Source organism: Coturnix japonica, chromosome 9 (assembly GCF_001577835.2).
Source record: "Coturnix japonica isolate 7356 chromosome 9, Coturnix japonica 2.1, whole genome shotgun sequence".
In the NCBI taxonomy this organism is placed as follows: domain Eukaryota; kingdom Metazoa; phylum Chordata; class Aves; order Galliformes; family Phasianidae; genus Coturnix; species Coturnix japonica.
The window spans coordinates 13,525,040-13,539,427 of NC_029524.1; the positions used below are offsets into that span (position 1 = coordinate 13,525,040).

Sequence of the window (14,388 nt, forward strand, 5' to 3'; positions counted from 1 at the left end):
TTTAAAAACTTTTAGTTTCCTGGTAAACAAGTTAATGCATTTATGCTCAGTTGCGCTGTGCTTTGAAAAAGCAAAATGGCCCTGGGGCACACAAGTAAAATTTAAGCACTCTCTTTGTTATTCTAAAATAGCTGAAATAAAGCACACTGTCTGATTCTCTGAACAATAGTGTGGCTTCCTGTGCTTGAAGAGTAACCTCAGCTGAGAATTAAAGCCACCCACCTGTATCTTCAGACTCCAGAGCAGACAAATAACTTGTTCTTCCCACAGTTCCACTTGTAAGTTTTGTGTTAATCTCTTCTTCTCTCCTCCATATTGCTCTCTTTTTTATCTTTTTTCTTTTTTCCCCCGTTTCTTTCCTTTTCCTTTTTTTTTGTTTTTGTTTTATTTTTCCTGTCATTCTCATCTCTCTGTCCCTGTCCCAGCATGGACACTGCCATGCCTGGACCATCAGTGTACCCATGTAGTGCATGCATATACCAAAGACAAAAGGAGATGCTTATGCATGGGCCAGGTCCTTCATTTAAAAACACGATCTGATGATCTGGAATGATCCTTAGCTACTTCCAGCAGCTTTTTCCTACTTTTGCTAGATGCTAAACACTGCTTTGTAAATAAGTGAGCAGCACCAGGTACCTCCAGGGCAGGGAATGGGGAAGAGCTGTAATTATTTGCTGCAAGAGTTTGGCCTAACGTCAGAACAGCCGACTGCATTTAATTGCTGGAAGCAGCTGGCTGTTTTCTGGCTGGAGCAAACACTGCAGTCTGCTTTGAACTTTGCTGTATCTCCCTAACTGAGAGGTAACAGATGTATTCAGAAATAGCGGTTAACACAAAAGACTTGGTATTAGATTTGAAGTTGGCGTAGTGCTCTGTGAATGATTGTCTTCTCTCCTGAGGAAGATGATGAGTGAAGGTGAGATGGGAATAAAGGAGTGTGTATCCATGTGCAGGACAATTACCTTTTGCTGTTTTATCCTCAAGGAGTAGCGCTTCTAAGTTCCATGGTCCAAAAATTTACATATGCCAGAGTGTGGAATGAATGTACTTGGTCTTCCCCTCTGCATTCGTGACTGTGGTGCTGAAGATGGAGAAGGTTTGCTGCCGCTGTCTTAACTTGCTACTGTTCAGACATTCAACCCAACTTTCTGATTCCTGGGGCAAATTCTTGATACAGCTTGCTGGGTTGGCAGTTTTTATGGAACATTTACAGACTCAAAGGTCTCTCTCCTTTCTTCCAGCTCCTTCTTTCTAATCCTTTTTGTTTATAATTTTCCTCAGTAAAAAAGGAAGAAAGGTCTTTGAACTCTTTTGTTGTAGTAGTTGAGATCATCAGTGAAGAAAAAAGAAACAGCTTGTTCTTTGTTCTTCTGTTAGGTGCCACACTTGAACCATTGTCCTTTGATTCTAGCATCATATCACTGTTACACACACAAGGTTTTGGAGTGAGTTCAAACAAACTGGATTCTCAGATCAAGGAGCTGAACCTTCTCTAAAAAAGCACAGCATCGTGCTGGGGGATGCAGCTTTGCCATTTGGTAAGCGTCTGGAGGAGATCCGGGCTTCAAGAAACTTGGAGAATTTCAGGTCTGTTTTATTCTGCCATTCCAGCCACCCATGGTGTGTGTCACCACAAATCCCATCCATCCCCTTTGCTGAATTTTGGCTTGGGAGTGTCTTTAGTGGCCAATTGACCAATGATTTCTCTCTTTGTACTCACAGACTTCCTTTAAAATAAGGAACTGCATTCCCCATTGCTAATTGTCTCCCACTCTTCAGATTCGTAGTGACAGAGTTTAAATGGGGTGACAGTTTTGCACCCACCTTCAAATGAAATAACTTCAGATGAAAAAAGGTCTGAGATCCTGAATGAAAGAAGCCACCTAAGTGCCTTCAGCATTTTTCTTGCAGTAGATGCTCCCTTTTGTTCTTGCTTAAATATCAACTATACGAAGTGTCAGGCTAATCCCCCATGTATTCTTATGTAGATACTCTAAGAAAAGATAAAGGTTTTTAAACTAGTAGTGCATACCTTTAGGGCTTGTGCAGCTTTAGGTTCCTTGTAGTAGAGTTGTAAATTGGGGTCAGATAAATCTGGTTTGTGATGTACTTCTTTCTGTAATGAATTTAGATTGAAATCAGGATGGAGAACTACACACCAAGATACGAAGCCTGTGTTTGCTGGAGAAGTAGATTTTGTCATCAAAATGAGGGTGGAGTAGGTTGTGTAGCAATGTATAGTGTCTGGTCCATGCATTGCCCACCCTTTCCTCTCCATTGCGAGACTTTTTCAATGCAGGAGAGTCCAACTCTCTTTTCTTTTCATTCAGACCACATAATCTTTTTTTTTTTTTTTTCCTTGGGAAATAGCGTAGGACTTACAATGTGAAATGCTCCGTTTGTGATTGTCATAAAAATTAATGGGACTAGAAAAACTGTGGACCTCGAAGGGAATCCTAGTGGAAGAACTAGGATAGATAGGGAAATACTATTCATTTTAATCAGCAAATAAACCAGGAGAGAGCACTAGACAGGCATTTCTGTGCAGGCTAAGGCCAGTATTTTCTGCAACACATCCAAGGGAAATCAGTTTAGTTGGTCACTGTCTGTATCTTCAGTTTCTCTTGGTCTGAATTTGTTGGGGGATGAGGGAAATGGGGTGATTCATACTTGAGCAAGGCAAACCCAAGAGCTGCCAGTTTGCATTATGTCAATGTATGTAACAAAATATTTAGATAGAATTTCCATTAGAAGTTCAAAAGCAGGGGGCTTATCCTGACCCCAGCTCTTAGAACCTCTGGTGGGAAACCTGAGTGAAATTTAACTCCGCACAATGTGTTTTCATTGGCAAACTCCATGTTTTATTATCTCATGCAATGAGATCTTTCTTGGTTTGTCAATTTTCTACCGAGGACAAAAAGTTCATGTATGTAACAGTGCACATATTGAATTAAAGTGCGATTTAAAGGCATGATGTAATGACCCCCTCTCCTTTCCTTTGGTCAATATTTGCCTGCAGGGTCAATACATTACAATATTGACTTCAAAGTGTTCAATATTTTTTTACCTTCTGAGTGTGTTGGCTTCAAGCGTGTGTAATATTAGACCTGTTGGTTGAACTGTTAGTCTAAGACTTACTGTCTAAGTAGTTTCAGACTTGGATGCCTAATCCATGTAGAGCAGCTTTCAGGGCATCTGATAATATCACAACACAGCTGTAGGCAGCTTTCTGAGGTGAACCATTTAATCTGCAGCCTTTTCTCCCTGCTTTCCAAGTGGTGGAATTTGTCCCTTGGTGTGCAGTGGGATTATTGCCCTCTCCCCCTGCTGCCATGATATTTACTCTCTGCAGGACTTTCCAGCGACTATAGGTTGTGTGGAAAAGCCTAAACCACAGAGCTCCCATCTTCCGTGTGATTTTCTGCTGCCTTTACATCTTCTCTCTATCAAGGGAACAAAAGTAGTACGAAAATACTTTGGAGAGTACTTTGTGTATGTAAACACAGCTTGATAAAACTGACTGGAGGAGTTGTTGCAGTCTGTCCAGGGAAGTGGTAGAATCACTGTCCCTGGAGGGGCTCAAGAAATGTGGAGATGCGGCATTGAGGGATGTGGTTATTGGGTACGGTGCGGATGGGTTGGGGCTGGACTTGGTGATCTTAGAGGTCTCTTCCAACCTTAATAATTGGGTGATATACTTCTTTCCATTCCTGCTCTGCTGAAATCTAGCACTGTTACCCATTAGGTGTGCACCAAGGCAGATACACTGTGTAGTGACATCAGCTATTAACAATTTGTCCTTCAAAAATGTGACACTTGAGAGAAAGGCTTTGATAATATCCTCTGCAAGGTGTATAAACAAACAGGATTATAACCAGTGTGGTATCTTATTATGCTGTCTTTTTGAAAAAACAGAAGAAAGAACAAATATTTATAGATACCACAAAGTTAGTGAATTCCTCTAAAGAACCAAGTGTTATAATTAGGAACCCGCCACACTTAGAACTATTCTACAAATAAGCACCTCAAATCTAGCCTCGTTCTTCCAGAGAAAATAAAGGCCAATGGGCTCCTTTGAGGATTAGCAGACCAGAATTTCTTGGACTGTGGTACTAATTACTTCCAAAGCTGAGGATGATCATGACTTCCAAATTCAAATTATTGCTGAAACCTCACAGTAAACCTCAGTAGTGCTCCTCTCTAGCTTAACCTTTGAATTAAGGTGCTTTTAGACTAGTCTGTAGTTGGAGGACAAAGAGCCTAATTTGAGGATAAAGCAGGATAACAGGGAGGATATTCCGCTGCTCAAAGCTTGTGTCCCGTACTGCCTGTGTAGTTGCCAGTGGGGTCCCATATCTGGTAGCAGAGCTCAATATTATAAACTCTTGGCTGTGATGACTTAGTGACGTGGCTTTTAAGGGCTTTCACTGCCTGAGCACTCATGCATGGATGAAGGATGAGGTAAGCTGTGCTCACAGTGGTGGTGAATTTGGTGGTGTTCTGAGAGACCACGGGTTTCATCTCAGATGGAAAGAGATGGATAGAAATACCATTTTTGTGAGCTGCTGACATAGTATATGAAGGAGGAGACAGAGTAGTTACACTATCACACTCTATTGTCAATCTCTTTTCCTTTTCTTTACTGTCTCCCTAACCCTGGTGGTACATCACAGGACTCACACATCACAAGAAATGTCTCCTCCAGATTTGATCCAGCAGAAAAAGCAGAGGTCATCAAATTGCTGATTTTTTAAAATTTTAATTTAAATTTTCTTTTCCTCTGAAAAGTAACTACTGGATTGAATGATTCCCCTTTTTTCCCCAGTTCCCTAAATGCCTGAATTTCTACCTGCAGCCTATTGACTTGCTTGTGTAATTTCAGGGAACTTTGAAGTGGGTGTTCACATTGCGGATGTCAGCTACTTCGTACTGGAAGAAACAGCACTGGATAGAGTGGCGAGCGAGAGGGCAACAAGTGTCTATTTGGTGCAAAAGGTAGGAACAGCTTCACTTCTTTTCTTCTAAGCACTGTTTTTTTTCCTTTTACCGTAATTTCATTTTCGAAGTTTATTTTCAGATGCCAGCAGTCAAAATCTGTTTACCATTGCAACAGTGCTAAAAAATTGGTGAACTGGTGTAGTCAAACACAAGACTTAATGCTATGCACTGGCTCAGAGCTTATGAAGACATCAGTACGTGAAGCATGGTCATGTGTCTTTGGGTAGAAACTCAGGTATGCCAGGGCTTGGTAGCTTAGGAGCAGCTCAGTTGGAACAGGACTGTGCTGAGCTGGTTCAGGTCACAGCTTTAGAGCTGTGTTTGTACCATCATGAGCTGGAGATAAGCTTGACAAATTCCACTTGGTTTCTCTGCGTTGCTGTCGCAGGCTCGAAATTTGCAGATCATAGGATCACGTTATCATTAAGGTTGGAAAAAGACCTCCAAGATCACCAAGTCCAACCCCAACTGACCCCCACTGTGCCCACTGACCACATCCCTCAGTGCCACATCTCCACGGTTCTTGAACATTTCCAGGGACATTGGCTCCTACTGCCTCCCTGGGCAGCCTGAACCAATACATCACCACTGTGTCTGAGAACAAATGTTTCCTAACATCCAACGTGAATTGTAGTGGTAGTGATGGAGAGTTTTGTCATCTCACTTCTCGAGGAACCACAGTATTTCAGTTTTCTTTCATCTTGGTATTCCAGATGGGGATAAGTGGTACTCTTTCATCATGCACTGAAAATATACTTCTAAATTATAGAGATTTTAGTACAAAAGAACCAAATATTAAGCTCAGTTTTGAAGTTGACTTGTAAACCATAAAAATGATGAAGTTTGAGCTTAATGTTAGAAGAGAGGAAACATCCATTTGTCATCCATGGATGATTATTTTTGTCTAATTTTTTAGTTGAATGTGCAAAAACTCTTCCTAGCTCATGAGCTGTTGCAGGTATCTCCGTCAATAAGCCCTTGGCTCTGTGACGCTCTGCTTCCACCTCTGGTTGGGGTGACTCCATGGCTGTCACTCACAATGTCACTCATGCTTGAAGGCATGTAGTTTTTTGGAAAGAAGGATATATATTTTTTAACAGACATTTTTCATGAAAGCATAGTTGAACTCAGAAGTTAATTGTCCTTTCCAAGTGCTTTTTTCCCCAAGCACCAGCCATATGTGATGCCTACAATAAGTTGTATGTTACCTTTTCACATCCGTTATCTCCAATTGCTCTTCACCTGCCTTGACCTCTCGGCCAGTCATAACATTTTGCCCCTTCTTCTGCCCTGCAGAGAATGCATTTTAAGAGTACAAACCAGGTTATATTATTAAAGCACAGTGTTGGTCAGTATTTAAACTGCAGTAGATGAAAAGGAACAAGAGGATGGGCAAAGGAAAGCAGCCAGCAGCCTGAAACAAGATGGTAGTGTGACTCTTGTAGAAAATATGCTTTCCTTTGATGGAATTGTTTCCTAAGACAGCTGTGATTCTGCTAGAGGTTAACACCATGCTAATCCTCCCAAAGAAGTTAAGTAAGCCACATATTTAATTTTCCCGAGCCATGTATCCAGAAGGGGAGTTATTGTGTAATTGCTAGCGGTCTATTTAATAAAAGTCAAAAGTTTTTTGAAATAAGAGTGTATCAGGTTTTAAGAAGCAAGAAAACCTAAACAGTTTCCTCTTTTTTGGCACATCCCATCGTGTTATTTTAGGTGTGAAGCAGCTCAAGTGAGAGGTCAGCCATAAATCTGTGTAATATTTTATTGGTGCTATTTTATACTCGAGATCAAAGATGTGATCTGTAAGCCTATCTCCGCGCTGAGTCCCAGGGCTTCGAGACACTCACTTTTGACACCAGCAGGTTGTCGGGGTGTTGATATTTTGATAATCTCGGGCTGAGTAACAAAGAGTTGCTCAAAATCTGAATTCATGGAAGTGTTGATATAACTCTTAAGCAGAAATCTTGGCTCATAAACAAATTGCCTATTTCCTCTGAGTGTCTGTTAGTGTGTAAGCAGTAGGCTTGCTGAGCCTGCCCCGTTGTAGACCTTGGCACCTTCCTCCCGGCACTGGGGTGGGTGCTCCTGGTTAATGCAATCCCTTCCCATGGGATCCATGGGAGAGACGGGGTCACCCCAAGAGTCAGCAGCGGTTGTATGAACCAGCAGGGCAGATGCAGAATGGGATTATTTGAGGTGAGCAAAACTGTCTTTGAGGCCTTTTGAAAATGAGGAGTTTGTTCTCTTCTCCCTGTTGGTCCGATTGATTTTTTTTTTCCCTCCTCTGTTCCTTGCAAAGCTGCTCCAGCAAGTCCAGCGAACCAAGCCACCCTGGCTACTGGGCTCTGTACTTGGCCAGTGAATGTGGTGACTGTAGCAGATGGTTCTGATTTCAGAGGTAGTGGGAAGTTTTATCATCCCAGTCCGTGCGCTCCCAAGGAATGAATCTGAGGCTGGAAACTCACACTTGGATGCTGGAAATGCTTTGCTAGCCTAAGAGGCAAAGCAAAAATAAATAAATAAATTAAAAAAATACAACCCAAGGGGCTCTTGCAAGCAGGAGGTCAGATAGATATTCCTGTGCCTGAAGTGGCTCCGCCATCTGAGACCTAGCTGTTAAGTACACTGCAGGCTATGGTAAGAAGTCCCGGTGTTTTATAACCCCAGGGTGACGATGCTGTAGGAAACCCCCTGCAGTGCCTTGTCCAACTTTGGCTTTCCCCTTGCCTGGCTGTGTGAGAGGCTGGCAGGGCTGGAGCTCCGCTGCTCTGGCCAGGTACAGCGGCAGTGGGCCTAAGGAGATTTCACACAGTGAGAAATGTGGTCTGATTTGAAATGCAGACTCGCAGCTGTGAGCCTGGTGGATATCAGCCTTTCGCTGGAAGAAGTGCCCATTCTGTATCTCTTGGGCCCTGCTGGGCTGGTGGGAAGAGATGATGTCTTTTATTGGTCTGGCTGAGAGATGAGCTTGGAAACCAGACAACACAAGCCTTTCTACAGCCCTTGATTCTAGGATATGTTCAGTACAAAGGATTTCCGAGGGGCTGCGGGTCCTTTATTTCCATGGTGGAAGTTTTTTTTCCCTATCCCTTCTGGACTCCTCTGAGTGCACTTCTGGCTCCAGCTACTTTTGCACACCCCTGCTCCTAGCTTTTTTGAGGTGATGCCATGCAGCCCTGCTATTTTGTACATCTCCCATGGCCGTTACAGACGTACTTAGCAAAATCTCCTCTCATCCCACGTTTCTTTCAGAAAGAGATGAAAATAATCCTATTGCAACGGCTCCTCCGGGGCAGCCCCTGGGATAACATCTCACTCTCTGAATTTGACACAATTGTGATGTCTTTGTGTGTTAAATGCTGGGCTTGCAACTACTAAGAATCCTTTTTGACTGTGACCGAATCACACTGAGGATCAGGCCAGAAGAGGAAATTTCTTGCTGTCTTTGGAGACTTCTTGCAGTGGCTGGGTTAAATTGCTTTGCCTGAAGTTCCTCCCCTGTAAAACAAGGGTGACGTGGGTTGGAGCTTCTCCATTTAACAGTAGGTTTGTTATAGCTAATTGCTCGGTGAGCACTTAGAGCTGTAATTATGATCTGAGTTAAAGCTTTGCTTGTGTTTCACATCATTGAAAGCCCTTCCGTAGAATTATAGCCTCTTGAATTGGATATTAATCCTGCTCAAGTACACTTAAAACACGCATCCTGTTGTTTCAGTCGGGCTGTTCTTCCTGGATGGGCTTTCATGTTTCATGTCGGCGTTTTGCTAGCAGGCTGTTATTGCTTCAGGAGCAGCGAAGGGAGAGGATGTGCTAAGGCATGAAGAGATCCAATAAGTACAGACCATCATCTCTGGGAACCAAAAAGTGAATCGTAAGGTGGATAGAAAGAGATGGAGGCAGATGCTGGTAACAGCAGCTTAATTTGGATGGGAAAAGGATGGGAGCTTTTGTAAAATTGCCAGCATGTTGTTCACTGTGACCCGAGCTTCGGGATCTCATGGAGGTCACGGGCAATCCTAGACAGGCCGGGATTTCCGGTAGTCTAGAAAGCTATTTTCTCTCCTTTCTGCTACAAGCTGGCATTGCTTGGGCTAAATTTATAACCCTATGGCGTGGGCCTTTCCAGGCAGCATGGCAGCCCTCACGTACCGAACCTGTCAGTTATGAATGTATGAGTATTGTTAATGTGCTTTGCACAACTGGAATAACAGAGCTCACGGCCTTTGTGTTGCGGGAAACAGCTTATCGTAATCTGTGCCCTGTGACCTCCCAGCTGAACCGGCGCTGCTGACTCATGTTGAAAGGGACTCCTTGACAGTCAGAGACCGTACAGTTAACCTCTTGGCATTAATATACAGCGCAATCAGAATGGATTTATAGCCATCGCCCAGTGCCAAACCACAAATGTGATTAAATGTTTTAAGAGCCTTCAAAGCAAAAGGTAAATATCAACTGTGTGCACTTAAGGAGAAGATGGGTATCTGAGACTGTTGTTTTTTTCTTGCTGTGTTGAAGAGCAGTTGTTCCCTTTGCACCCAAATGTAAACTGTTGTCTGTGAAATCACTCAGTGTGACAGTTTGGAAGAGCTGGGGTTGCTGCTGTTCCTGTGCTGGGTGGCACAGGGGAGCAATCAAAAGTCAGGTGAATTGAATAGCTGAAATATCGTCATGGCAAACTTGGCTCTGTGTTCTTCTGGAAAGTACCAGCCCACATCACCACTCAGGATAGTTCTTTGAGGGCACTTAATGCTTCCTTATAAAGGTTAACCATGAGAAGAGAAATGAGAGTGTAGAGCTCTAAATAATTAGATTTGCTTCATTAAACAGCTTCTAAATATTAGCTTTACTGCTGGCTTTACCTGGGAAATAACTCAGGGATGGCAGAAAGACTTGGAGCTCCTCTGCTTTGCTGTAGTGTGAATATGTGATGAAGCACTGGCACAGGCTGCTCAGGGAGGTGGTGGAGTCACTGTCCCTGGGGGTGTTCAGGAAACGTGGAGATGTGGCACTGAGGGATGTGGTTATGGGCAAAGTGGGGATGGGATGGGGTTGGATTTGACCATCTTAGAGGTCTGTCCCAACCTTAATGACTCCACGATTGTATGTTCTGCACTTCTGCTTTGCTGCTGCAATCGTGTGAGTAATTTGTAGTTTGGTAATTCAGTGATCAACAGCTGCAGTATTGATTGGTTGTAAGGCATTAGAACACAAGCTACAACGTCTGCCAGGAATTTCTGTTGGCTGACATTTTGTTCAAGCAGAGCTAAACACAGGAAAATAGTAATTGTTCTCCTTCTGTTTGCAAACACCGTGTTCAGTAGGCACAAAACAGGTGCTTTTGTTTATCTCACCAACATCTACGTGTTCCTGTCTGTGCTGCAAAGCACAGCTCAGCCCTTATTAGAGCCACGCACACTCCTGTGATGCGTGGGAGAAATTTCATTTACACTTTGCAGAAAGCAGCCTCAGACTTGTGTTACTTGCCTGGTGCAGTCATCAGTGGCAAAACAAGAGGCACGGTTCCCAAATCCAGGCTCTTCAGGTTCTTACTGACACCACCATGTTTCTTCAGCACTGAGTTTCCTTTTCTCTTCTAGGTGATCCCAATGCTTCCCAAGCTGCTCTGTGAGGAGCTGTGCAGTCTCAATCCCATGCGAGACCGGCTGACGTTCTCTGTGATGTGGAAGGTGACTCCAGAAGGCAAGGTGAGTGGAGCAGCAAAGCAGGCATCCTGCTCATCAGTCCTGCCTCACTCAGTGACCAGACCCTGACCTTGCAAACAGAATGGTAAAAATGCCACCCCATGACTGCCAGCTGGATAGAAAGGGTTTGGTGAACCATTAAGAGAGGTTGTAGGACTGTCCTTATATCTTGTCTTAATGATGACTAGAAAAAATCTCACAGCGTGGTAGGGAAGGGAAGAATATCTGTATGAATGTTAGAAATGGAGGATTTCCAGCTCCATGCCAGGTCGCTCATACATTTAATGTCGTATCTCCATCAGCCAGTCACAGCTAATGGTCTGGGACAAGATGTTTCTCCCTTAATCCAACCCTGCATTGCGCTTGCAGGCAGTTGTGCAGTGCAGTGGATAAGGATCCCTCTGTGGTCTCCCTGGTAAACAGGCTCTTTTATTCCTCATCTGTACTGCAAATTACGTGTAAAGTGTGACAGCTCTTCAGCAAAGGCACAGCTCCATCCTCTGTATGCTGTGTTATTCCTGGGGATCAGCTGGTGCAGCAAGCGGATTTCAGCTCTCTTGATTTCTCTCCCTCTCCTACACTCTTAGTAACAACCCAACAGTCTCCTCTTTGGTGATCATTGGGTCTATGCTGCCCTAATGGGCACTGCATCTTCTTTTATGCTTTAATAGAATGTGGTTGCAGATCTGTAGCTGTATCTCTTCAGCTCTGGCACTGAAGTGGATTCTATTTGTTCACTGTAAAAAACAGTCCGCTTCCCGTAGTGGCAGCATGATTACTCCTGGGACCTTCTAATTGTAACTACTTGGTGGGCCTTTCATTGACTCTGAGAGCTCTTTGAACAGTTAATAGTCAAGTCTTAATTAAAATAAGCTTTTAATTAAATCCTTAAGTCTCTTATTCCCTGCAATGTACCCACTATTTGCTTTTCAAATAGTATTTGTACTGAACCTATATGGCCAGTAAGAAGGTAGGAGGATCACAGTGCCAAGCTTTGCCTATGGAGGTGGCTGATGGAAGCAGTGCTTTGGGACACAACCTGGGGAAGCAAACTGCATGCGGGTGTCTGAGCAGCCAGGTTTCTCCTCGGAGGTTTTGCAGGGATGGTAGCTTTGGTTGGGGTCAGTTGATAGGAATAGGAAGTTATCTCTGAGGTGGGACAAAGTAGATCTCCTGTGTTTCATCTCTGAGCTCCCCCCATCATTGCTCCAAAGCAAGTTAGTCCAGAGCCTGTGCATCTCCCAGGGAAAAGCCATGCAGATTCCTCTCTTGAATGCAACTGTTAAGTTGGTGGAGTTTTTGTTTATTGTTACAGAAAAGTAATGCCAGGTTCAGCCCTCTTTGGCAACAGGCACTTTCTTGTTTTTATGGCTTTTGCATTCTGGAGTTGTCATCAGGAGTGTAACACCAGGAGTGTAACAGAATTTTGCCTGAGCAGTTCTCTACGTAGATTCATGGACTCCAGTGGGACACTGTGGCATGATGTGTCTGGGATGACTTTCCAAGGGCAAAGGCATTAACTGTATTGCTGAGCCTGTGCTGTTCTTCAGATGCAGAGCTGGGTGTTTTTAGGAACAGCGTAGCACGTTCCTGTTCAGATGCAGTCAACAGAAAGATATTTGTAAACAAACGATGTAACTCCTTGTTACTGCCTGCTGATGTTTGAAGCACAGCCCTGAATGCAGCCTGCCTGAGATTTGACATTCTCATTATGTTCCTGGGGCCCAAGATGCTACATCTCTCATTTTAAAAGGAAGCTCTGAAATATTCTGAGCCTCTTCTGAGCAAGCAGAAAAATAAGATTTTATTGAAAGCTTCAAGTTCAGGCAGCAAAGCTGAAATCCAGTCCATTGCCTCCTGCAAGGAGCAGAGCAAGTTCTTGCAAATCAATGGCAGAAAGACATTAAAAAGACAGAGACAGCAAAGGTATCTTGGGGTTCAATCCTTTCTTTTTAAGTAAAAATAGCAATGTCCTTGAAGAGTCTGTTTTACAGATGGCTGTGCTTCACAGGCACTGTCACTTGCAGAGTTTACCTTATTCTCTTGCGCTGATGAAGGGTAAGGTGGCACTTGTAACTAAAGTAGAATTACAGTTCTCCACTCATTCACTGAGCACTTGTGCTTTGAATGGTTGATCACAGGCTGCATCCCTCTCCAGAGCCCTCCTCCGGCCAGTGCTCTTGACTTTTCTGAAGAGCCTTCAGCCCTGTGTCCCTCTGCGCCTTCACACTGGTTAGATGTGCTTTTGAGCGCTTATGTATCCTTTCTGCTCTAAGGAATAATTTTGAATTGCTACTTCCACACTGGTTTTCTTTAATGGAGCTTAAAATGGGAGTGACTTCTGGTTAAATTGGTTTAAATTTTGTAAGTGATTTTTCCATGATTTTCCTCTAGAGTCTGAAATTATTTGGGAGCTTAAAACACTTTGTGGCTTGAGTTTGGGCCTCGCACCATAAACTTGCTAGGAGAAATAAGGAGTCAGTGACAGCCCATCTTTCCTCCAGACACACCAAAATCCTATTCAAGCACTTTCACAAGTGCCACTCAGACACTACAGTCCCTGTAGCTTTATGTGGATGTGGCCACACAACAGTCTTTTAGGGCCAGCCTCTCGTGTCCCACTGTTTAGGCTTTAACTGAAGAGCTGAAATGCAATCTGCTGTTTTCAGATAAGAGATCTTCCTTTGCATGTGCAGGTGTCTCTGTCTCTTGCCACTCCTGCATTTATCGAGCTTTGAGTCTGCTGACTGATTTCTGCTGTAGTTCTTTATCGAAGAGGGAATCCAGGTAAGGGGAGAAGACTGGGGCCATTTTCAATGTGAAATAAAGACTTTGTCATGCCTATACACATTATTAGACACTAGGGAATCTAAAGAGCCTTCTGATTGCCTCAGTGTGAGAAGATCTTCATTCAACAATGAAAATCAGTGGTGAGGTCTGTTGTCATTTTTTCCACTGTTGGTACAGCCTCTCATGCTTTTGTGAAGTGGAAGCCTCCAAATCTACCTATACTTTCCTGTGTTGCAGATCCTTGACGAATGGTTTGGGCGAACAGTCATCTGTTCCTGCGCAAAGCTGAGCTACGACCACGCACAGAGCATGATAGAAAACCCCGGGAAGGTGTTCTCACCTGAAGAACTGCCCCCTGTCTCCCCTCAGCATTCAGTAGCCAAGATACAGCAAGCTGTGCTGAATCTGCATCGCATCGCCCAGCACCTCCGCAAGCAGCGCTTCATCGATGGTGCTCTGCGCCTAGACCAGGTGGGATTTGCTGTTGTATTCCTTTAGAGTTTAATGGTAGAATAAAAACTCCAAGGGAAAGGTAGGCTGGAACAGGAAGATGAGTTTGTGTGCTAATGTCATCTTAAAAATGGCATCAATTTATCTACCAAAAGCATCAAGTAGGATGAAAAGGAAGAAAAAAACCAACTCTCTTTGAGGAGTTGTCCATCTTCCAACATTTTCCAGAATCCTGAAGCTGTATCAAATTTGGTAAGTAACTTGCACAGCAAAAGCAATGACAGCAGTGCCATTCATGATCAAGTATTTCGGGTATCCTTAGTGCACATCACACTGTGAACAGTTATCCTCTACATTTATTCCTGTGCTTGCAATGCTTCTGTTTTCCACCACTTTCATAGCAGTTCTCTGGACAGGAAAAGTGGCTAAAATGTTATCTAAGCTA

The 14,388-nt window shown here is 43.6% G+C and overlaps 1 protein-coding gene across 5 annotated transcripts in view; it reads left to right on the forward strand.

Annotated features, from left to right (window-relative positions):
• The window catches only part of DIS3L2 (DIS3 like 3'-5' exoribonuclease 2), a 155,909-nt gene that overhangs the window by 92,247 nt on the left and 49,274 nt on the right, over nucleotides 1–14,388 (forward strand). For all 5 annotated transcript variants that reach the window (XM_015871831.2, XM_015871834.2, XM_015871830.2 and 2 more), the window contains 3 exons: nucleotides 4,883–4,995; nucleotides 10,599–10,706; nucleotides 13,731–13,964. In XM_015871831.2, the coding sequence (XP_015727317.1) occupies nucleotides 4,883–4,995; nucleotides 10,599–10,706; nucleotides 13,731–13,964 (455 nt within the window). The remainder of the gene's footprint in view (nucleotides 1–4,882; nucleotides 4,996–10,598; nucleotides 10,707–13,730; nucleotides 13,965–14,388) is intronic.